Below are 24580 nucleotides of genomic sequence, written 5' to 3'. Positions count from 1 at the left end.
ACAGGCTTAACAGGATTAATTACAGCTGTCCTTTAAAGAACTTGTAGGTTACCCAAACTGATCCATCTCCAGCAGTTTCTACCAGGTTATATCCTATGAGCGCTCAGATCGAAATAATAGTGTATGAAAACTCAAGAAATTTTCAGTAGTTGTCAAGGGCAGCAATGCTTCTTGAAGGAGCCTGGTTTTATGACAGGAGTTTCTTGCCCCTGTTTGGAGTGCTGCTTTCTGCTAGTCCCATTGCAAAGAGTGCTGTTTCCTTTCACCTTTTCATATATTTCTTGAGGTGATTCCTTCTATATGCTTCACATCTCTTTTTTGAGGGTTCCCACGAGCTTTCCATTGGGGTCTCCTAAATTTCTTTTTCTCTCGCCTGATCTTTACCATTCTTTTTTCTTTTTTTAAATTCTTTTTTCACAATTAAAGTGATGATACTGATTTAACACCACTTCTGATTACTTTTAATCACTACATGGTTAAGACACTGAGTCTACCTCCATCTGTTTCCTTTTTGTGTAATATAAACTTGAGGTTTCTTCTCACTGTCCTTTGTTCCCCTTTTAGCACACATTTCAAAACTGCTTTTGAAAGACAAGCATTTTCCAGAACAACTTCTTGTGCCCTAATTCCCTCCTACAGCAGCAGAAAGTCTAACAGCCTGGGAAATAACTATGTCCTGCTCCAACATAAAAGCTGAGACAGAGGGTCTCTGAAGGCAAGACTGTTTATGGGCAGCCTTGGATACCCTCCTCCCTCAGAAAACAACTCTCCTATCTAACGTTTTCTGGATGCTGCTGTCCAATTTCTCACAAGCCTGTTATTAATGCAACAATCCTCCCTCTCCATCACCCTCAAGCAAATCCAATTAGCTCCCACAGGTCTTTCCCGCTCCAGTCCCAGAAGGAACTAATTTTTAACCACAACCCAAGGGTTACTTCAAGGTAGGTCAGCACTGTAGCCCACAGTAAAGTGTTTTTCAGCTAAGTACCACAGGCATATAAGCTCATCTATACAGTCCAACAGCTGTTCAGTGCTGGCAGAAAAACACATCTAAAAAGGTGGGTAAAAAAATTGGCAATTAGCCTATAGGGCATGGCATGCTGCCACAGCTATCCTGTTACCAGCTTGGCTGTTTTTCACAGCTTGAAGGTAGAGCACGTTTGCTTTACTGTCACACCTTCGACTGCAGGGCAGGGTAAGACCCTAGTCTCTTCTCTCTTCTCTTTTGCACCTGCTTTCTCTTCTTTCAAGTTACGACCTCTTCTGCTTTCCTTAACCTGGAATAGCCTTAATATATATCCGTGCCTTATTTTGCCCCTTCTTCCCCTTTTATAACATTTTATCTGTTAAACAGTACAGGTACATGCTATAAAATACCTGAGATTATTTGCATGAAAAAAATGCTGTGCAAAATCAGCTATTTAAGTTTTGTTCAAAATATAGATGTTACCTATGTTACCTATGTAACAATATTGCCAAAACTAGGGGTAAGAAGAGGGAGGGCTCATACAGCAATGGGTTACATTTTGACTTCCAAGCTCAAAACACCAAATACTAGCTTAATAAGTATACTGACATCGAATACAATCCTGTTTCAGAAATATTCATCAAACAAAAATATGGTAAAACACTTTACCGAATTGAGCATAGATTATCACAATTAGCAAGAGTACATAAATCTTACCTTTCCTTGTAGTTAATAAAAATTTGATATAGGTTCTGATCATTTTTGTTAACAATGGAATCATTGATGTCCTGTGTTAGACTCCTGTGAATTTTCACCAAATCCTTAAAAACAGTAATGGGGAGGGGGAAAGGTTTTTAAAAACAGAATGACTTAAAGCTTTGAATATAACAATAAATTATTTCACGTTAGATCCATTAATTTCAATAAATTGGAGAACAGATCATTTGAAAGTAGAACCTAATTTCAAGGTTTGCCACACCTTCCATATAGTGCAACAAGAAAAACTCAACTCCAAGAACCACCTATTAGAGACTAATTTATTCTAGCTTGGAACGTGCACTCTTAATTCATCTTCATTTTATAATGATAATTTTAAAATTAAGCAAGTCAAGTAAATGCTTTAGTGACAAGATAAAGTAATGATTCATGTCCCTGAGCTGTGAAAAATTAGTTTTGTACATTACATTGGTCAATTAGTGATGTTCTAGTGCTAAGTTAACTGCAATCATAATGAGTTTCCCAATACAGCAGGCAAATAATGGCTGAGAGAAAGGCAAGAATATTGCAGAAAGATTTGCTCCCTGAGTATAGTAATAACTCACCTTACCTGTTCACTATTATACAAAAATCTGTAAGCAACTATAGGATATTACATCGGCCTTAATACTGTATGGATACTGTCAGAGAATTCACAAGAAATTAAGTCAAAACAGGTTAAAAAGTTCTGAAATTAGGATAACTGTCTGTATGCGGTGTAGAGACCACTGCAATGAAAAATAGAGGACTGTTTTAAAAAAAGCCATTGAAGATGGTTTAATGCAGTAAATGATATGCTACAAAAACAATGCACAACATTGAGTTGTGAACTACGTGAAAACTTTTCACTTCACACCAATGAAAACTAAGAGTACACACAAGGTCAGTCACATCATAGGTGAGGGAGCAAAAGCTTAAAACAGATCAAATGCAGTTGCTGGCAATTGTATGGCCACATCCTCAGAATCTTAAGTTGCAGCAGACAAAGACATTATCACAGAAATGCTTCCCAACTAATATATTACAGGAGCGTATTTTCTCAGGAGCGCACAGGGACTCATCTAAGCAACACACTCCTGAAAAACAGCTTAATGCTAAGGGGACAAGATGTCTTTTTGAGCTTCTATCTCCAATTCAAAGCCAAGTATTGGCTGATGTTAACATCATTAGAAGCTAATGAAAGTTCCAGCGCTTCAGTATCTGCTACATGTACTTCCATCTCTCTCTCCCTCTGTATGTCCATATATACGTCTCAATTCAAATGCATAGATAGGTGTACATACAAATGCATCTATATATGTGCACACATATATACATAGACAGATGTACATACAAATGCATATATATGTACATATATATACATAGACATATACGTACACAGATACACACACAAATATAGAGCCGTACATACATTTTATAGGACAGAACTTTGAAACCTCAGCCCTAATGAAAGGCACTCTCTTTAGACTGGTGAGTAGTTTGGGGCGGTTGGGTTGGGTTTTTTTCTTAAAAATAAAATATATTTTGACATCAGCAGATGATTTTGTCCAGCAAGCATCTTTCAGAGTTGATATAGGGAATATAGCATAATTCTAACGCACCAATCCTTCACCACAACCCTTTAACAGAGGCAAATCCATCCTGTTCTGAGAACACCGCACTTGCTCTCCACATCGCAGTTTGCTGTAGAGCTCTGTGTAACAGCTATTTTTAGTTTAAAACAAGCTTCCACTGCCCTCCAGCCTTCCTGCTGAGGAACTGCTGCAGAGACAAGGTCTGAGCAGACAAAGCATTTGCACACATTTTTGGCTCAGGCAAGCCCTATATTTCTTTTAATATTTTTGGATGCCTATGAAATGTGACTGGAGTCAGAAATAAGCACCATCTTGTAACTGCAGAATACTGAATGCTGATAATGAAAAGCAAAGTAAAACAACCTAATTTAACAGTTTACTACATGTCCTCCTTCTTTCAAATAAACAGGTTTTGTTCTTTTTACTCCTCTTATCTGATCCCCTTACATTTCTTTAACGAGTAGTGAGTAGGCTGACGTCCCAGTTTGTGCTTGCAGTGTGTAAGCCCTTTTTATACCCCTGTGCAGTGTTTCACATTGGCTGGCTTTAGGTCTTTCAATGCACATAAGTGAACGTGCCTGGGCACATGGAGCCTTAGGAAAGAGGTTTACAGTAACTTAGGTAGGGCACATCAGGGCCTTATTTGCAATGAATAAGAAACATTAATGTAGGACAGAATATAAATTTGTTTTCAAAAGCAAAGGGATCTCTATGGGCAGCTGACATACTTCAAGACGACAAGTAGGTTACTGATACCTGTGGCAGTATTTTGGACTAATATTGAAAGAGAAGGAAATTACAGCGATTGAGATTCAGGGTGAAAACTTTAATAGGGGGACAAATATGGCAGGGTGTCAGGTATCATCATCAGTGTAATAACTGTCATAATTTAGCTTCTGTCAGGATGGTGCTGGAACAGCAACTACAACATTCTTACAGACCAGGCTCCCACAGAATAAAAAAAATCCCCAACGCCTCCTCCTACAGCCCTGAGAGCCTGCAGAACATGCCAGAGATGGCCAAAACAGGTGATCTTTTACAGGTGATAAAGGTTTGATGTGGCCCGTGGGCCACACTCTGGGGACCCTTTTTTTACAGTGCGCGTCATAAAAGAACATTCCTTTCATTTGTCTGTGTTGAGAGAGGCTTCAGACCATGCCTGATGTCTTCCTTTAAAGTCAGATAAAGACATCTGCTGAATACTTTCATCAACTAAAAATGTATGTAAATTGTCATACTATTATGATTAGGCCAAAAATAAATGGAACAAAGTGATAATCACAGAAACCGTTAAGATTTCAGTCAAATAAAGAGGTCTCCTAGATACTTCACAGAGGATTTCCTTATCCTTTCCAGTGCCATACTCTGAAACCAAAACTGAGTTACCTTAACTTTAAAATGTCTTCAATGATGACAGAGCCAGGGTAGATACAAGGATTTGCAGAGTAGCTATAGAAATCCTCATTAAAGCACCATTTGGCATACAGTGGTAGGCAACCTAACAGTCACAACTTTGTACTATCACTAAAATACCAGCATATATTAGAAGATAACCCATCTTCTATAAATTATTACCTTCTAAGGGTCAAAGATACTCCAGTTTATAACCATTCACTATCTGACACGATAATACTGTTTCTTTTATCCTATTCCCTCAAGCAGAAAAAAAAAAAAGAAAGTGTACACATCCTTTTTTATCAACATAAATGCATTGTGCACCCTATTTCAAACAATCATTTTGTGCAGTAACATACAACACAAATATAACATAACCAGCAGCTATGAACCTTGTATCTGTTCATTAAATATGCAATTACTTACAGGAATGTTGATGAAAACAGTATCAAACTCTGATGCTGACAGAAACCTTTTCAATGGCACCATGAAAAACTGCAAGGAAAAAAAAAATGTATACATACATCGACTATATCATTATAATTTCTAGACTGTTATAAAAATATGTAAGTTACAATTCTATAAGTAGTATCTTACTTTCTCTATCGATTCCAGAGTTTCAGTGTATTTCTCTTCAGTTTGCTTTATTTCAGCAAGACAACAGCTTCTTATGTCATTTTCAGTATATTTCTGCAATTACAATGGAGTCAAGTTTGTCATTAACAGGCACCAAATGGATAACAAATGTATTTATTTGTTTAGAATTAAGCAATCAGGATAATTGCTTCCTGAAATTTTCTGAGTACTGCAGCCTCCAAAGATGATAGCAATAACCAAGAATATTTCAATGTTCCATTAGCTGATGACTTTAAGAGTTTTACTAAAATTCAGAATCAAAGGAATATTATGAAAAGTTAATGTTTAGACATAAAATGCTGAACTCTCTGCATGTACTTCGGAAGCTGAAATACAAGGTCACATTTAATTTACATCCAGACTGAGAAATCTTATTTAAAATACTCAGCAGTTAATAATTCCATTAAACTTAACGGGGCTAAATCATGTAACTAACTTTGCATTGCCATAAATATTGGGTTCAGTCTAATTCCTGCACTTATTTACAGTTTTTCCCTTTTAGTTCTCAAGGGGAGCTTTCTCTTCAGACACAATACAAGTATGTCCTCGAATCAGGAAGTGCAGTGACCTCTAAGTTCAGCTCTTGCATATGTATGCGTGTGTCTTCAATGAGACCCTGGGATTTTTCCATGTAAACCACCAGACTCATAGGAAATTGAAGTAATTATCAGCACAGGACTCTATAAAAATAATTTACAAGCACTCTTACTGAAGATCAGATTTACAGTGTTACAGCTTCAATAATTTGCAAATCTGATTTCAAATAAAAGAGTAAATACCTGGAAGAAGGTATGGAAGCATTCATGTCAAGCAAGACTTAAAATATCCGGAGACATATAGGTCAGCTTGGAGACCTGACACAGTAACTGGACAGGCTCTTACAATTAAAAGCTATAATTGATCCAAAATGTTTTCTCCAAAAACAACAATAAGCAGTGGCTTAATAAGCAATAGTACTATCACATCCTTTCTGAAGCCTATTTATCAGTTTGTAACATCCTTCCAAGGCATCCTTCAGCATATCCCTGACTGTATCTTACCTTTTTTCACCCAGTGTAGGGAATCCACATACTGCACGTAACAGACCTGATGACTAGATGTTACTCAAATACAGGGGGAGTCAGGACTAGAAATTTAGTACTACAGTTCTTTCCATTCAGAAAAAGATTTTTAGCTTTTGAACAAAAGACTTTTCTCCTCCAGGAATAGCAAAACTTCTAGACTGAAATTTTAACAATTAGCTCTTAGTATGTCCGAGAGCTAGACTCCTTCCACTCCCTCTCTCTGCTACCTGACACACCTACTAAGCATACCACAGCAAATAGCAAGCCACACTTAAGCTGTCCATGAGCCACATACAGTTCTTATGATATTGCTTGGCCACCTATGTAGAGTGGGAAATGTATTCCTACCACCTAAACTAGATGCCAAGTCGCAAATCATGCAGGCACATAAAGCTTCATCACTGTTCACACTTCTGTTTGCTGTTTTGATGCATGTCCTTTATCCTTCTCTCTGTTTGTCTCCATGTGACTCTACAAGCAGCTCCTGCAACTGGAACATGGCTTCTCACTCTCATCTACCAGGTGCTGCGTTATCTCAGAAATCACTCTTTAAAACCCAATTGGTGTAGTTATTAATTTTCCCACAACAAACATTAAAGTGCCATCCTTATCAGCTGTAGACAGAAGTAACCATTTTGCAAAAATACAGTCCGTCATTATCAGCATAAACGTACTTTGTGAGTATCGTCTGATGATCAGCCCCATCTCAAAATCTATCGTTCATTCCCAAATTTTTTGGCAGGGGGAAGCAGGCACCGTCACAGTTAATTAATCTCAATGAAGTATTAGAATTTGACATTATTCAGACTTTTAGTTATTTTTCACCTTTACCTTTGTAAGCTCAATACTGTTCAAATTGCTTGCAGTATTTGCACCAATACAGAAGTTGTCGTACCCAATAGGAGTTTATATCCATTTGCAAAATGTGGGGATTTGTTGTTCACCAACTCTCATATGAGCAATGCAAACAAAATCCTGGCATTCTGCTTAAAACCATTCACTTCAGTTTTGTGCTCACCTAACCCAAACAGATCATTCACATAGGCGCTTTTGACAGAAATTAACATATCAGTTTTCTATCTGTACCACAAACTTCTAGAATTTGAGTGCAATAAATAAAAGGAGAGAGGAAATAAGAATTAATGTGCAAATACCAGTACAAGTGAGAAAAATTGCCTTCGAAGGTCAGCTACCGCTACAGAAAATTTAGTGGAACAGTTTACTTCACAAGATAATGACAATAAATCAAGGATGAGGGAGATGCGAAGCATTTTGGCTGCTATTGGAGACTCTGAAAAGTATTAGGTTCTTCTAAAAATCTACTTGAAGATTGTCCTGTGCTAGTGTTTTCACATGCAAGGAATTCTCACATATGATTCAAATGAAAGAACTGCGCAAAATCATCATGTTAGCATGCAGTGTATTCATAAACCTGAAAGGAAATTATCACAAACCAGAAATAATTACCACATTCAAGAAAGCTGTCACAGCAAAACAATTGTACTGTCTCCATTCATTACATGTTGTGGAAAAAAATATTTTGCTGCACTGTGTTTTCAATTTTCATTTACTTTCTATAAGAAACAAATACAAGTCTGATCAATCTGAATTATCTAGGCTAAGATGCAACTAAAATTAGAACATAAGAGTTCTGATTGCTATATTAATCATTTGCTAGAAACACAGATATGCGAGAGTGACATTTGCAACAGGAAAGAAAGAATCAGAGAAAGTTTACACACTACCAAATGCCAGAGATTACCAACTGTTACGGTTGAAGAAAAAAAAAAAGCCACCCACACTCATTATGTGAAACCCAAAACTTAACACATTTTGACTTTCAGTATAAAATAAAAACTCAAAACAAGATCACAGTAAAGATTTCCTATGATTCAAACACTTTTCTAAAACATCCTGCCTCCAAGTGAATGTGACTTCATTAGATATAAACCAGTGTTTTTTCAACTCAATTTTTTATTTGGCTTTCATTGAATAACCCAAACTTTAGGAGGGAAACAAAATTAAGCAAAATGTGAAAAACTAACATAACTTTCTGCTTATCTCATCCTTGATTTACATGCATTACCTGCAGGATTTTGTATTAACAGAAAAGCAGGCTTGAAAACAATACTGTTCTACTCAAAACAACAGAGATTAAAACAAGGCAGTAATCTTCCCAAAGACAAGATAGTGGTAACTTCGGGGAATCACCATAAAAGCAGAGAATACAAATTACATTAGCTATCTCCTATACTTGTATTGAAAAGATATACAAGGTAAAAAAACCCCAAACAAACAAAAAAAACACCCAACAAAACAAAAGATTAAGATCTTTAGAATTTCTTGCTTCTTCATGTAACTATATTACTAAAAAGCAATATGGAAAAAGTTTCCAACTTAAGACAACAGGAAGCATAACATACCTTCATGTCAATACAGAGGAAGAAAACAACTGTCCTAAAAAACATATCCTGTCATGGCCACAGACTAACATTTTCCAGATCAGAAAGCACATCTCTGAGGAAGGGCAGACAAGTACATTAGGGTTTCTCCCAATTAGCAAGTAACTTTATTGCCTAAGTTCAGATTTTTTTCAAGACAGTTTTGAAAACTGACCATGGTACCTTTATACAATAAAGTAAATAAGCTGCTTATCCCATTCTCAGTAACACCAACCTAATGATCAACAAAAACTACTTGGTTGAATAAGCAGCAATTTCATTGGTATGAAACAATTATCAGTTGTCCTTGTTAGATTAGTTGTCCAAATTATGGCTGAAACAACAGCATTTCACAATATTATAACTTAATTTTGGAAGTAGGACACTGAAGTAAGCAGTTAATTTAATTGCTCTTAAAATAGCTGGTAATCTTACTATTCATAACTGGCAAACTTAACAAAATAAGTAATTATTGTATTTCATTTAGAAATCACATTTCTTTCAAAAAATTACCATAGTTAACATTCAACCCTTTGCCAAAACAGCCTGCAAAGTCTTACACAGGAGATAATGCATTGCACGTGACAGTTCTGGATGCAACTGAGCATGAGTGAATTTTCAGTGAAACTAGCTATAAAGAGATAATTTCACAAATATTAACTTTCAAAAATATAACTTCTATTGTTTGAAAATAGCTAGGAATTGGAAAACGTACAGGTTGCTGTGCTGCTTCATCTTTCATTAGGTCTTCATAAACCTCCCCGCCTTCGTCTTCTCCATAGACACAATCATACAACTCCTCATCTTCATCAACACCAGTTTCACTGAAAGGAAAAGACAATTAAAAAAAGCTGTGCAGCACAGGCAAATTACCATCAGCTCTGCAAGGGACCACTCCTCATAGGAAAACATTTCTACAGTAAACAAAACAGATTAATTAATAGAACCATCTAATGAAAAGAACTCATTAAGGGAAATTAAGTCCATTAATTTTCTTTCCTCAACACATTTAAAATACAATTGTACGAAATCAACACAACACTGAAGACTGCAAGAATTTAGAACCACACCGGAACTAAACCAGGCACCGAAAGCAGCTTGTCAGGAGAGTTTTGTCACGAGGTACTGTCCAGCTGCTCTCTTCTCTTCGTCCCTTTTCCCACCACATCCAGTGAAGAGGAGCTGCCTCTCCTTACTGCCTGGCATCCCACTGCACTGGGATGCAAGACACTGGTACAGGTCTCCTTCCTGCCTAAAGAAAGGATTATTGGGGTAAAATACACTAAAGACTACAGAGCCAGTAGCTGAAAGTCTGTACCTCCACACCATAAACCAGGACCTTGATCACCTCATGGCAACCTTCAGCTACCCAAAAATGAAAAAAGCAACCTTTCAAACTGAAAATCAGACAGTTCAACAAAATAGACTATGCACAAGAAGTGTCCTCCTATTACCCAGACTACAGAAATACCTCAGCATAAAGTCAGTGCTCAACTCTACCCTCAGCTAATTCAGCTTTATTAGAGTCAGTCCTGCTGGACTTTTGCCTACTTTGCACTAGGACCATATCAAGCCCATAGTATCTCTGTCACCTACATTTCTTAGGGTATGCCTACAAAAGAACTCTAGAAGATATTGAAAGTAGTCCAGTCGTAATAATAGAGAAACTTGATCAGATGTGCCGATAATTTTGAGATTTTTACTGTTAGAAGACAACACTGAAATCCTTCAGAATAAAAAACAAATTGAGGATTGGTCCACTAGAACTGGGAAGGACAACCATTTCTGTAAGTGGATCATCAGTACTCAAGAACAGGACATCAGAAGCTCTGCTGGCAGAGACTAATGATTTCAAAGAAATCAAAATGAATGAGAACTGCCACCAACACAGCTGCCACATGGACTACTTGGAAATGCCAGACAAATTCACTATGTCTATAGTCAGGACTATATACAGAGACCAAGTGTATTTTTTATTTCTCATTAAATATGTTTTGGTTGGTTGGTTGTTTTTTTTTTTTTAATCAAGGACATCAGAAGGATAAAGTAAGCAAGCATTAGAAGTTTCAATAGATGGAATGATTAAAAAAATATATAATTGGGGGATTCAACAGAAGACAGAAATTGCTCACATCCCTTCCTTTTCCAACAGATACCATGCCCCAGGAGAGCTAGAAAGCTCAGGTGCTCCAGGTTAGTCTAACATTTCAGCTTGTACCAGTGATGATGGTGTGCTAGCATTTCACATTAAACACTGGCAGCTGTGTCAGGTGCAGCACAGAAATCCCCCCTTTTACCACCTATGCTCCAGGGAACAAAAGCTGGCAAAAAGGCAGAGTAAGGATAGAGAAATTTAACTACTACAGCTCTTTCTCACAGAAAGCCTTAAATTCATTCTAAATTCTTTAGACACCACTTAAACTCAGGGACAATTAAATTAATTTTAGTCAAATACACTTACTAATTAAGAGAAACTAAAAAATGTGGGTCATTTACATCATTCACTAGCACTTTTGTTTCTTATGAAGAGAATACTTCTTGAATTGCTTCCTCCACAACTGAGACAGCATATAACTATCAAATTTCAGTGAATAATATTTGTAATTTGATGCAAAAGACGAGCTATGAATCTCAATTTCTTTGGTATGATTTGTTAACTTTTTTTTTTAAATGAAAGACTGTCTCCCAGTACTGAATTTGTATACCTATTTAAGAACTGATAGAAACATTATTTTCAGACAGTGCTAATGCCACCAAATCTAAGAGATGAGGACATCACCTCTAGACAACTTGGGTCTCAGAGGAGTCTGCAACTCCTACCTTCTGCACGTTCAGCTACACCGAGTGAAAAGCAGCTATCTATAAAGCAGCTATCCATAAGGCAGCCAGTCAGCTGCAGGAGACAAGGACGAGCTTGCAGGGAAGGTGATAAATTGAGCAATGCCAACCACGGTGGAGTTTCCCTTCTTTATAGGCAGTAAAGAAACAAACCCACGGTGTGAACAGCAGCTACTTCACCACATCGCAGCAAGCGACACACAATGTGGCCAGAGCCAAGACAGAGCCAGATGAGCACTAGTGAGGTGAGCGCTGGTGAACTTTGAGGTTTGGGACAGTGACCTCTGATCCTAGCTCTTGTCCAACATGATTCCTAATGGATCTTGAGAGATCCTAGCCATAGGATACAAGAGTAGTCCTTCTTGACAATTTTTTATGCCCAGATGTATTTATCTCACCAGTCTGCAAAATAAAGCTGCAGTCTACCATTCAATACTATACAGTATGTTCATGTCTATCTTGTACCTCAAATCCAACGTGACAATTGGCAACAATTAATAATCCTGCAAACACTTACCCAGAGAGGTAAATGCACTCATACAAAGAATTTCATTGACTTTAGGGAAACAACCCACTTGAATTATGATCCAAACATGCATTTTCTTCGCAAGTTCAAGATAATTTCCTTGGGTGCCTTAACAACTGATATCGTAATTCTGTGAAAGCACTCTCATAGTACAGACAGATCATTTAAAATGCATTCATTATTTACTTTGCTACCAGTGCCCTCTACAAAACATGCTTCCTTACATATATAAATGAATTACAATCATTCAAATAAGCTTTCATAACTAATTCTTCCTGGTCAGCATAATGGCTAACAAAATCTTTTTAAATCAAATAAATATCCCATTCTCATTAAAACTATGTGTTCTATAACATTGTATAAATAATAGCACGCAACTGAAAGCCAAAACCTTTAATTTAACTAAAGATTTACAACATACTCTATTAAATCAGGAAGACCTTTGTAGACATCTTCATCATCAACGCTTTCTTCTGTAGGGAAGGGCCTACAGAAAGAAAAATAGCATGAATTATAGGCAGCACTAGTCTAGTCACATAGTGGGTTTTTGTTTGGTTTCTGAAATTTTCACAGAGATTACTGTATGTTAATGTGTTTGTACATTCCTCTTTCTCTGATGAACAGTATACATGTATTTAAACTTAGGAATTGATACTTAATATAATAAAAAACCCTACTGGATGGAGTTGTTATAAATCACCACTAATACACATCATTGTCAGTTTTTCGACTGAGAATATTAACTACTCTTTTTAGCACAGGACATGGATTACAGGACTGGCTAGGGAGTTTTGTGTATGTTTTAAAAACGTCATCCATTCATATATGATAAGACTGCTGAATCAAACCATTCAAAAAGATGGAGAACACCAAAGCATCAAGTCTTTCACCTTCTCTCACAGCCCACAATTATAGTTCATGAGGTTAAGGTTTGCTTGGGATTTTTTGGTTTCTTTTTGAAAATGAGAATCTCACAAACTTGGCAGTTTTGCTGATTTTTAGAAGGGAGAAAGAAGAGAAAACCTATTTGTCTTCACATAGATCAGCACTGCATCAGCCTGACTTACAATCCACGTGTCACAATTATCACACAAGTTCTGTAATACTAACTGCTCATTTGTTCACCTCATGTTTCAGCACGAGAAGTAAATGTAGTTCAGACACTTCAGTAAGCGTACCAGAGGTAGAAGATACCCTTCAGAGCTCCTCAGAGGTCCAGAGCCTTGGTTAGCTGTCCACTGGGCAACTTGGTTTACAACCAGAGAAGTTCTTACTGGGGGACACTGCCTACACTGCCTCTAACAACTTTTCCAAGGAGCATCGTGCAAGAGGCATTATTCCCACCATTCACTAGGGCAATAACATACCTTATTCCTGTGCCTAATGCAATAGGAGTGCGAGAAAGTTTTGAAAGCGTTTCTATCACCTAGAGAAGAAGGAAACAGAAACCGTGATTAGTTGTAGAACAGAAGCAATAAAACATTTTCTTCTCTATTGTTTAATTATCAGCAACACCATTTCACGTCGAATGATATAAACAGACACAGAATCCGGCTGCACCAAACAGAGTGCACTGAACTTCCACGGATTTCCCATGAGCTGGTCTTCAGTGCTTTTGTACTGGGGGACGTAATGGGAGCACAAAGAGAGGAAAAGGGAAATCTCTTATTTACAAGTTTTAGCACAAGTAAAAGCCAATTTAAGTAGATTTAAAACCAGGTCATACATGTCACAAATTAGACATTCAATTTGCAAATGGACCTGGACGCAATTGTAATTAAATTTTATCTTACAGACTGCTCTGAAGATTTTTTTTTTTTTTTTTTTAATTGTAGCTCCAGAAAGAAAATCCAAAAGTATTAATTTGAGCTTTTCCAAACACTGGCCAGAAGAGGGAGTCAAATGCCAAACCAGCAGAAAGCCACCTTTTCAGGACTGGCTTGCAAAGGAAAAGCAATCTCTTATTAGCCAAACAGTTAAAGAAGCTGCACATTTGAGCCCATAAGCTTTGTTTATTTTTAGAAGGTGGCAGCAGTCTGGAAGATCTCATTCTAAGCAAATACCTCCTGTAAGTGCTCAAGGTTATACAATAAGAAAGGAAGAACATTAGTGAGGGTAGAATACACGTGCTTATGGTCACATACATGGAGTCATTTTGCTGTCAGCTGTAATAATACAAGACCAACTTGTACTCTGCCTAGCATGTCCTCTCTGTCACAAAGATTTTCTCTTATTTTGAGCACTATCAGACTGGCAAGTCTTATTTGCTAGAGAGAGAAAAAGAGCCAAAATGACACCCTGTCTGAATTGCCATACTTCCAATGACAAGGTTCCCCTGAACTTCTCAGAAGTTTCAGGTTGGGTCTTTAAAACTTAAAATCCGTATTAAGCTGAAGTGAAATCTCCAAAGAAGGTTTTTATCAGTAGTACCAAATTTAGTACAGCAATTCTACATTCCATGGGCATTTGGGAATAATCTCTACAATTAAAATTGTTTATTTTTCAAGTTCTAATTACAAGACTAACCCGACCATAAAACACAGAGTTAAAAGTACATCTCTCAAAGGAAGGACAATGACATGTTTACACAGGAGAATGACAAAGTAAAAACCACAGAGAATAATCACCAACTACAGAGCTTAAACTGAAGTTACAAAGCCTCCAAAGTGAATCAGGTCTCATATGCAGATAAGCAAAATTCAGAATGAACTAAGTTATACTACTGTGAAAGGAACATTTTGGGTTCATTTAAGCTGCTGTGAAAATTCATGTCACAGAAAATCTGGTTTTGCCTTTCAGGAAAGTCAAAGAATAATAAAAACAAATAAATATGCTATGAACATAATCAAAGGTGCGGGCACATTAATTCCCCTATGAATAGAAGAACTGCAATACAGCCTAGAATAAGTTTTGGAAATTGTAAATAAAAGTTGATTGAATAAACCATAAAGTTAATTACAAACTATTTCACATTAGTCAAAAGGTCAAAAAGGAAAAAAGACTCCTTTAAAAAGTCTTGCTGTTGCAGGGGGGTTCTGGTTTCTGTACCAGACAAGAACCTGCCTCTGCACACCTGCGAGAATCCCAGTGCAGGACTGCAAGGACTGCTAAGCTGCATGAGATAAGACACTATGGGAAGGTTAACTGAAAATTCAATAGCTGGCAAAATGATCTGTCCTGACAGATGGGTGAACATTGATTGGCAAAATCACAGGAAAAGAGGTTTAATGATTATCGAAACAGAGGGGGGCAAGTCTGGTGAACTAAATATCCCTTTCTTGTTTCAACATGTTATTTCCCAGCACACAGAAAATCTTTTGCAAACCATTCCACCCACGCAAACCCTTTTCCTTAGAGGGATTCTCACTTATCTAGCATAATCAAACCCAGTAGAAGTATGGCTTACTCTTCACAGCTAATTATGGTTGCTTCAAGATAATACGAAAAAGATGTGTACAAAAAAAAAATTATGAATTTTTGGAAGATAACTAGTAAATGTTATTCCCAAAATGTACTGCCAAATTACATTTTACAGCTATCAATATGAACACAAGCAAAAGCAAGACTTATAAATTAAGAGGAACAGAAAAACTTCTTCAGGAAGTGATGTGAAATCTTCGGCGGGGGGGGGGGGGGGGGGCAGGGCAGGGCAGGTGAGGGGAAAAAAGACCACCACACACTGAGGAAGCCAGAAAAGTGTTTATGAGAACAGGCACCCACAGAAGAGGAAAGAGAAAGGAACTATATGACTAGAGACAACAGAAGACTACTAACAATTTTCACTGCTCTTAGAACGGAGAAGGTCTGGCACTGCAGGAAGAGCAAACTAACATGCTAGGAAGCCAACAGGCAGATTTTCATCAAAAACTGAACACTGGATAATCCACTAAGAAGAAAATGGTAATCATCACAACACCTGTCAGTATCTCAATCAGAGACACACTGCGTTCTCCAGAAGTACATGATAAAGCACTGCGTTCTCCAGAAGTACATGATAAAGCATGGCCACGCTAGCATCGCAAAAGGGGAAAGGTAATGGGCAGGGATTCCTGCTCTTCTATTTCAAAACAAAACAATTAAGAACTTAAGACCATTAAGCACCCCAGTGTGTATTTAAGATTAAAATACATTACTGAAAACAGACATAACTTCCACAAAATAAAAGGTAATGCTTGCTCATTGTCCGCTTCTATTAAAGCACAGCTTAAAACAGCACTCTGTCAAGAAACGGAACAGTTTCTGCTGAGGGGTCTTTTTCTTGCTGTTGTGGTTTCCTTAAAGATTTCGGAGAAAATGTCAGGAATACTTACACAAGTAATCATACATGAACTACCACTTCTGGTCAACATACTATTTCAGCATCACATACGTGTAAATGTATTTGCTCCAACATGAATGGGGCAAAGAAAGATTTTCCTTCCACATGAAATTTCAGTTCTTTGGCTCTAAGCCACTGCAGGAACTCTGAAGAGTTCCCGAATTTCTAGGTCCATGAGGAAGGTCGCAGTTATGTATGGGCTGAGTTGTCAGAAAAAAAAAAAAAAAAAAAAAAAAAAAAAAAATCGGAGTTTCAATAGACATTCATCTAACTAAACCCAGCAAAATGTCTGATTTTCAACAAACTGACAAAGACAGACTTGGGAGTTTTTCAGAACAGTGCTAGTTTGAAGCCCTATACATTTGACATGAGGGAAGCTATAATATAGTGCAATTCTGAACTCCAAAATTACAGTGTACCATACACATGAAAATCCATAACATTCAATTTAATGCTTTTCATGTGCTTTTTTTGCCTTGCTCTCTTCCTTTCAGTGGAGCTTTAATCCATTTTACCCATTTAACCCTAAATGACTGCCCAGTTCTCTTCCACAGCAAGGACTCAAATGCTCCTGTACATCTGAATTAGGCTAAACTGGATCTTAGCTTAAGTGCAAAAGTAGCACTCCTTTCTTGTACAAAATCCAGAACAACAGGGCTTCCATGGCTGGCTCTGCCCTGCAACAAACAAATGTACAAAGGGCTGCAGGGCCTTTGCACACACGCTATTACCAGGAACAGGCAGTGAAAACTAGATACCGAGTAAAGACTCGTATTTATGTTCTGGCTAGCTACGACACATGAAAAAAGAAACATTTATATTCCAAAACATCCTGCAACGACTACATCCCTTCACACTGGAAAACTCAATAACTCTATGATACTCCTGCAGCGAACCTGAAATTGGGAGATGTTAGCAAGAGACTTTCAGGCATAAAAGGAAGCCCCATCTGCACCAGCCTCAATATAGCTCCTTTGCACTGACTAATGCAGTCAGACAGAGGTTAAGCAAGTCTTTAGAAGTCACATCAAAGCCACACTCGCTTCAGGAAGATGTGAACATCCAAGTTTGTTTTTCAGTATATAGTCAGTGAATGCAAAATATGACATGAAATTCAAATCTACAGCCCTGCAAGAGGAAGCGCACCTCAGCCCGTGCCCCAGCAAGTGGCTCTGCTCCTCATTCATGTTTCGGGCGCAGCTGGCAAGAGCAATGGTCTCGTGCTCTTTACTTTTTACTTCATGAGTTACTCTAACAGCAGATTTTTTTTTTTGACTTGGCATTTATTATTGTTTCACTTGACTTACTGTTGTAGGTCAGACACTCCAATTTATGTAAGCACTTTCATATCCCTTGCCGAAACGTTATTTTGTAATATCCTGCAGCCATACTCTTCAGTAAATCACATCAGATATTCCTATGCATACTTACAGCAGCAGTACACTAGAGGGACTATTTTACTTCTTTCCATAGCAGTGGTGTGTCTGAGTTTAAAACGTGCCTTACCGAGTATTTTGGTGGGGGTCACTTCTTAATCTTGTTTCTTAAAAAGAACTTAGAAATCATGCAGTTCAAAACCAGACAAAGTACGTTTTAAAAGTACTTTTCCACTTTTAGAAGAAACAGAAGTAAATCATTTTGCAACTCACTGTCTTCCTAACAGGCAAAATTTCCTTGCTGTTGACAGCTGCTGTCAGGACTAGGCCCATATTTGTATTTCGGATGTTTACCTAAACTGAAAACATGAAGTGATCAACAAATGTTGATGGCAACAGTTTCATAGTTTATGCCAATAAAACCTAGAAAGACTCACTTGTGGGTTAGATCTTCAAAGCAGTTGTTTCTATGTATGCACTTAAATCAGGATATGTTTTTCTAAGACACAGTAAAAGTCACCAAGAATTCACTACCATATTATCTATCAAGTCTTTTTTCAAAATTTGTGCATCTAGCTTAGTATTTGAGTGCTGCATTTTGTTGAAAACTTAGCTTTACTCCCTCCCTTGAAGTGAATTTATTTAGCAGATACATAGAAACAGATTAGCATAACATAAAAGCAGTTATTTGCCAAGGAAAAAATATTTCCAATACCAACCTACATTTTGACGTGCTACTTTTGCTACATGCACATGGGTTTCTTACCAAACAGGTCTTATTTTACTTCATCAAATTTTGGGAAACAAATTTTAAAAATCTTCAATTATAAAAGAAAATTAATCCTTCAGAGAGTTGATAAGCTCCTTTGCTATGGTCTGTCTCCATTCCAGTCTCTGGGTTGGAAGAGTGATCTCGAGCACTCTTACGTTCAAGAAAACTTTAGATCTCTAATTACATTCCTATCATGCCCCCTTATCAACTGACTTTGAAATAGTTCTGGCTGGCTGGCTTTCAGTTATATAAAAGTATAGCAGTGTAAATAGTATATAAAAATAATACCTGCTTTACATGTAGTTGTTACTACTCTCAAACTAAGGTCTATGCATGAAGAGACCCTGATGGCTGCATAAGACTGGTTTAGGTACCACCATCTCAAAGGAAACTACAGACCTGCTATTTGCTTTTTCAGAGAAGCAAGCATACCTGTACTTCGTTAATCAGAAAGAAGGATGTTTTTCTGTCCATGCTTGACAAAATCTTAGCCTCCTTCACTTTGGCATGCAATATCAGTATAATTAACCATTGTCATTTCAAGAATCAATTCCTTCGAAGCCCATCTTGAGGACATTCAAATTTCCATTGGCAAAGAAGGCATTTGCTCATTTAATACAGGATATCTTATACAAGAGAAATACTACCCTTCATTCTACATGAGCTTCCAACCGGTTTCCAAGTAAAATTTATCAGCAAGACAACCATGAATATAAAATGGTTACACATATTTCAGATTACTTATCAAGGCTACATTGCATTTTCTGTGTTTTTTCCTCACTTCATAACAGGGAAAATTTGAATGAAAGAAGAGCACATTGGTTTCGATATGACAAATATCAAAGGGTTTAATTTAGTAGGAGAAATTCACCCTAGAATCTTTCAGAGACTCAAATTAAGAGTATTGAAAGGTAGGGAGTCCTGAGATATGTACGTGCACATATTAATTAGCTGGTTATATACATACACTGCCCAGAGCTCTGAGCAGATTATGAAAAACAAAAAGCTAATGCAAATAGAAATCCAATGTTCCTAAAGAAAACAAAGACATATACACTCTGCATCACTAGGGTAATGCTCTTACAAGGCCAATTCCAAGTGTCTCATATCCAGGATACTTCAAAGCCAGAACTGCCACTCATGCCCACACGCTGAGTGAGTTTTCATTAAGCTGTTTTCACTCATACATCAGATTGGAGAGGGGGGGAGGGAAGAGAAAAGAGAAAAAGAGAAATCATCTTTTTGCGCCTCTGTCACTCAGAGATAAGATGAAATTGTTATACATAAATATATTCTCAAATGACTTATATTAAGAAAGCTCTATTATTTGCTACTCTGCAGTTTACCAGGCCCCGGACAACCCTGGATCAATACTTCATTTGGCACAGATGGGGATGGGGGGGGGGGGGGGGGGGGAGGGGAAACACACACAGACACATCGCATGTATCTTATTTTACCATAAGCCATCATTAGCTTTTGAACCAAAAGACCTCTAGGAATTGTTACATTTATATTTGCATTTAACTTGGCTGACAGATGTGAAAAAGGACATGCAGCCAGACAACTTCAGGGTGATTACACAGCTGCTGATCTAAAGAGCATATTATTCCAAGTAAAGGGTGTTCATAAGTTAAATTGAACATTTTCTCTGCATCTGCCTTGTTCTGGTATCGTGTTAGTACTCTGTGTTAGTTCAGGTTAATTTTAATCAAACCACAAGCCTCTAGGGAAGGAGAAAGGATGAGGGCTTTTCAAAAAAGGCAGAATGAATGAAAACCCATTCAAAGGGGGGAAGAAAAAAAAAAAAAGAGAGAGAGAGAGAGATGGCCTAAAAGCAAACCCTTCGTTTCACATAATGGCACCTCTAATAGGCCCTTAAAAACAAACAGCAAATTTCAATTACCAGCTATACAAATTATGCCTCTACTAAATAGTGCTATGGCATACATTGAAGTGTCAAAGTCATACAGACAGAAACATGTGAAAGATAATTTACAGCCCTGGCACCCACACCAACATTTCCTTAGGAACACGACAGTCTGCAGACCTCCAGCAGGTAGAAATGTAATAGCCTGGTTTTGATTACACAAAGCTTCACATATAGCTGAATACTGATTTTCATCTTACTCAAATAATGCAATCCAAGCTTTAGGTGTAGAGCACTGATAGCTGCAATCCAAGTCATAAATCTAGTTTCCACAGGGCTAATCACCAGCTGCGGGATGCTGCCTGTTTCCTCACTGACATCAGCTCCAGCTACCCCAATTCTGGCATCTCTTGTCGTCCACGTCCATTCTTCCACTTCCACTGAACTACATCCTCAGGAAATACACCTGAGGACTACTCCTTCTTTCCCATCAAGGCTTAGCGCTGGCATAGTAGCAGTAAGGCAAATAGCCCAACTGTCCCAGGGAACCATGGCAGAGAAATTCACAACCCCAAGCCAAGTTTTTTTGTGACTGACAGGAGCCTGCCAGCAACTCTGAAAAACAGCTTGAAACCAGGTGCCAAATGCTTTTATGCAGAGGCAGCAAGGGTAACGCGACTGCTGTAAAAGCTGTTTTTGGCAGTCATGCACGTTTCCTCTGAACACAGAGCCCCCAGCTGCGAGAGGAGACCGCAGAGGTGCTGCCGTGCTGCTGGGGGGAAGCCTGGCTCCGGGCATGCAAACCTCCACGCATGCATTGCCCTAGGGAAGTCTCATCTTGTATCCATTTTCTCCAGTGTCTCCACAGTGTCTTCAGGGATAAAGTGGCAGGAAAGTCTTTCTCCGGACTGAAAAAAAATAGCCAAGACAAAAAACCTCCTGGGTGTTGGCTCTTTCTGTTTGTAGATAAGCTAACTACAGAGATGCAAACTGCTGCGACTTCAAAAGCCCTGGGGAATCAACAACTATAAAAGATGCAACATTTTCTCCAAAGCCTTGTAAGGAGAGATGAGGTGGGGAGGAGGGCAGTTTGGCACCAGGAGGGCAAGCAGAGCCAGAGAGAGAAGAACATGATTTTAAAAAAACACTCTGGAAGATATAAGAGGACAGATGACCTGATGTCCAAAAGGACAGATTAAGGCTGGGCATATTTTCCCCTTCTAGTAAAAATAAAACATCTGACATTAAGTTAGAATTATCCAAAACTGAAGAGTTCTGTTGTTGTTTTCTTTTCACATTCTAAATTATACCATGCAACACTTGATGTCATATGTTTACATTACAGAGATAAACTACCTATAGCGTTTTTCTCTAGGACAGTAGTTAAAAGCATAAATGTAGTTTCCAACAATAGCAAAGGGCAGGTTGGACCCCTCACTAACCAAACCCCTCCTCCACCCCTTTCATGCACTGAACATTTTTAGCATTTTATCCCTTTTATAGAGAGTGGTACCTCTGATCACGCAAACTCCTGAACTGGAATAGTGGGGCTGGCAGATGTAACTACACAGGACTGCACACATGACTCCTAAACATTACTTACAAGGAAAAAAAAAAAAAAAAAAAAAGGAGAGAGAGAGAGAAGCAAAACTGAATGCTCTCCAGGAATTCGTAAAACTCAATGCCATGTTATTAGGACTATAATGTGCAAGTCTTTAATAATCGGTATCCAATTATGGGGACAGATATATACACATTAAACAAAAGTTGTGCTTAAAATCCCATTTTTTCAAACTTTAGGTCAGTGACAAGGCTACAGTTGCTAGTCCAAAAGCATGAAAGGTTACCTAGACAGTTGTGCTCTTACAAGGAACTGAAGAAGTCCAAGCTGCACAAGAAGCACAGTCCTGTTAATCTCTTGGTTCGTTTTGTCCAAAAGGCTGAGAGACTCACCAAAGCAAGCACGGCGGGGAGGGAGTTTTAGCAGCCACTTCCTGTCTGCAGCTGGTGGTTTTGGTTCTGTGAATGCCTTCCAGCCCTCACCATGCCTTCAGGGGATTTAGGTTTGGGGTGGGGGGGTGGGGGTGTTGGGCTTCTTGTTTATTTTTTAAGATGTTGCCTAAAGAATGACAACCTTACTTCAAGCACTGCTGTGTTATAAACAGAGCCCTTGAACACTGCAGCTAACAGCATGAGTGCAGACTGCCTTCAAGCATGCTATTTTTGTAAAGGATGGAGAATGAAATAGGATTTTGTCTTTTCTGGTGCATTTACTACGCTTCAGGTTTTGCATGGAGGGCAAAGGAATATAAAAGGATATGCCTAGGACAGTACTGCAAAACTTAGCTGCTACTAAATGATTCCAGTTCCCTTCATAATAAACTTTACAAGGATAACCTATGCTTACAAACAGCAGCTTCAAACTGTATTCAGCTTTGATCAAGTGCTCACTTTCAATGCTTTGTAAACACTCTTATTGATGATACCACAATCTTTTACCATATTTTATATGGGTCATAACACTAAACAATCAAGGAAAAACCAGCTTTTTCCTGCATTTTAAACAGCACATTTTAATATAGCCTTAATTTTTTCCTAAATGTACACATCCATTTTAAAATCTTTAATGACCTAACAGTAAGATTATCAAAGGTGTTCAGACTTTGAACAGAATTTTATTTTTTTTTAAATAGGAATGGACATAAATCAATGTTGTATGTTTTTCAAAGTTACATTTCTTTTGCCACTGTCCTTTAACAAACTTCAAAAGACTATTTTACATGTTTGAAAAGAACAAGCAAATTCTCTCAGCTGCAACCACCAGTTTGTACACCATATATACACTTTGGGTGTTCTTGACCTTGGATGTTTAAAATTAGCATACAAATGTTTTAGAAGGAAACGAGTGCTTTCGTACTCATTATTGATTGCACCTCAAATATTGGTTTAGGTATGCATCCTGGAGTTTAAGTGACATGTGGTTTCTTCACTCCCACTGTATTATTTCACTTTAATATTTAAACTGATTCGTTGTCAATTTTGATATTAGCAAGAAGGATATTCGGAGGAGACTGCACAATGGAGTTTTCCTTCCTCTCTTCTGCTAAAAGCAGAGGAAGATCTTTCTCTTCCTGTCTTGAGTGAACCAGTCACTGCCACACTTCTCCCTTTTCTGAATTTACTTTAACCATTGACTATATAAATTCAACTAGAGTGTGGCTTTGCTGAATGGTACCAAGTCACACTTGAAGCATGAACTGAATTTACTCCAGTACACAATCACCGAAGATAAGGATATTTATTAGGGGTAAACACACACTGTATGTCCCCCTACTCTCTGCGAGAAAAAATTTCCCCTGCTACAATGGGCAGTGCAAAGGGAAGTGAGCGGTTCTCTTTGTTGCAATTACCCTCCAGCTCGCTCAGAGTGGCTTACAAAAGCCCAAGGCTATTTTTCAAGCCTCACACTCTAGACATCTCTCTTCCGTACCAGAAGAGACAAGGGATTGGATCAGTCCATCGGAAAAGCATTACACTTACTTTCAACACTACAAAAAGATACACAGTACACAGGATGGCATAACTCACTTTCACTGTCTTCCACTCTTATTTTAAAAATCATCTTTGATACAGGATAAAAAAATTATACTTGAGAAGACATCCTGCAATGGGAATGGCAATACCAGCAACTTCTATTACAGAAACCTGGTAAGAGCAGTGGTTTGGTTTTCTCCCTAATTGTCTGTTCATTTAGATAAAAAAATATAACTACACTTACTGTAGTGAAAGAAAATACAAAGTGAGATTTACATTCTCATTATGTGTGTACCTAGTTCTCCTTGAGCTGGATCCTTATCCTGAAAATTACAAAATGAATGAGAGAAACTAACTTGCTAATTTTATTTGCTACTGCTTAATTATTCTCTTGCTTTGTTCCCTTGAACATGCAGCAGCTTGCAGGTTGTATTATCTATGTATATATCTTTCCCCTCAGAAAGAGTACTGCACTTCCAAAATGCCCGTGCAGAACTGCACAACAAAGGGAAAGT

At 37.9% G+C, this 24580-nt stretch overlaps 1 protein-coding gene across 1 annotated transcript in view; it reads right to left on the bottom strand.

Annotated features, from left to right (window-relative positions):
• Positions 1 to 24580, bottom strand: part of VAV3 (vav guanine nucleotide exchange factor 3) — a 176271-nt gene that overhangs the window by 98077 nt on the left and 53614 nt on the right. The window contains exons 3-8 of the mRNA XM_050901036.1: positions 13565 to 13623; positions 12619 to 12684; positions 9549 to 9657; positions 5290 to 5382; positions 5119 to 5187; positions 1685 to 1788 (exon numbers count right to left, since the gene is read on the bottom strand). Of these exons, the coding sequence (XP_050756993.1) occupies positions 1685 to 1788; positions 5119 to 5187; positions 5290 to 5382; positions 9549 to 9657; positions 12619 to 12684; positions 13565 to 13623 (500 nt within the window). The remainder of the gene's footprint in view (positions 1 to 1684; positions 1789 to 5118; positions 5188 to 5289; positions 5383 to 9548; positions 9658 to 12618; positions 12685 to 13564; positions 13624 to 24580) is intronic.

This window comes from Gymnogyps californianus, chromosome 8 (assembly GCF_018139145.2).
Source record: "Gymnogyps californianus isolate 813 chromosome 8, ASM1813914v2, whole genome shotgun sequence".
Classification (NCBI taxonomy): Eukaryota; Metazoa; Chordata; class Aves; order Accipitriformes; family Cathartidae; genus Gymnogyps; species Gymnogyps californianus.
This window is presented reverse-complemented; position numbering and strand designations above follow the sequence as displayed.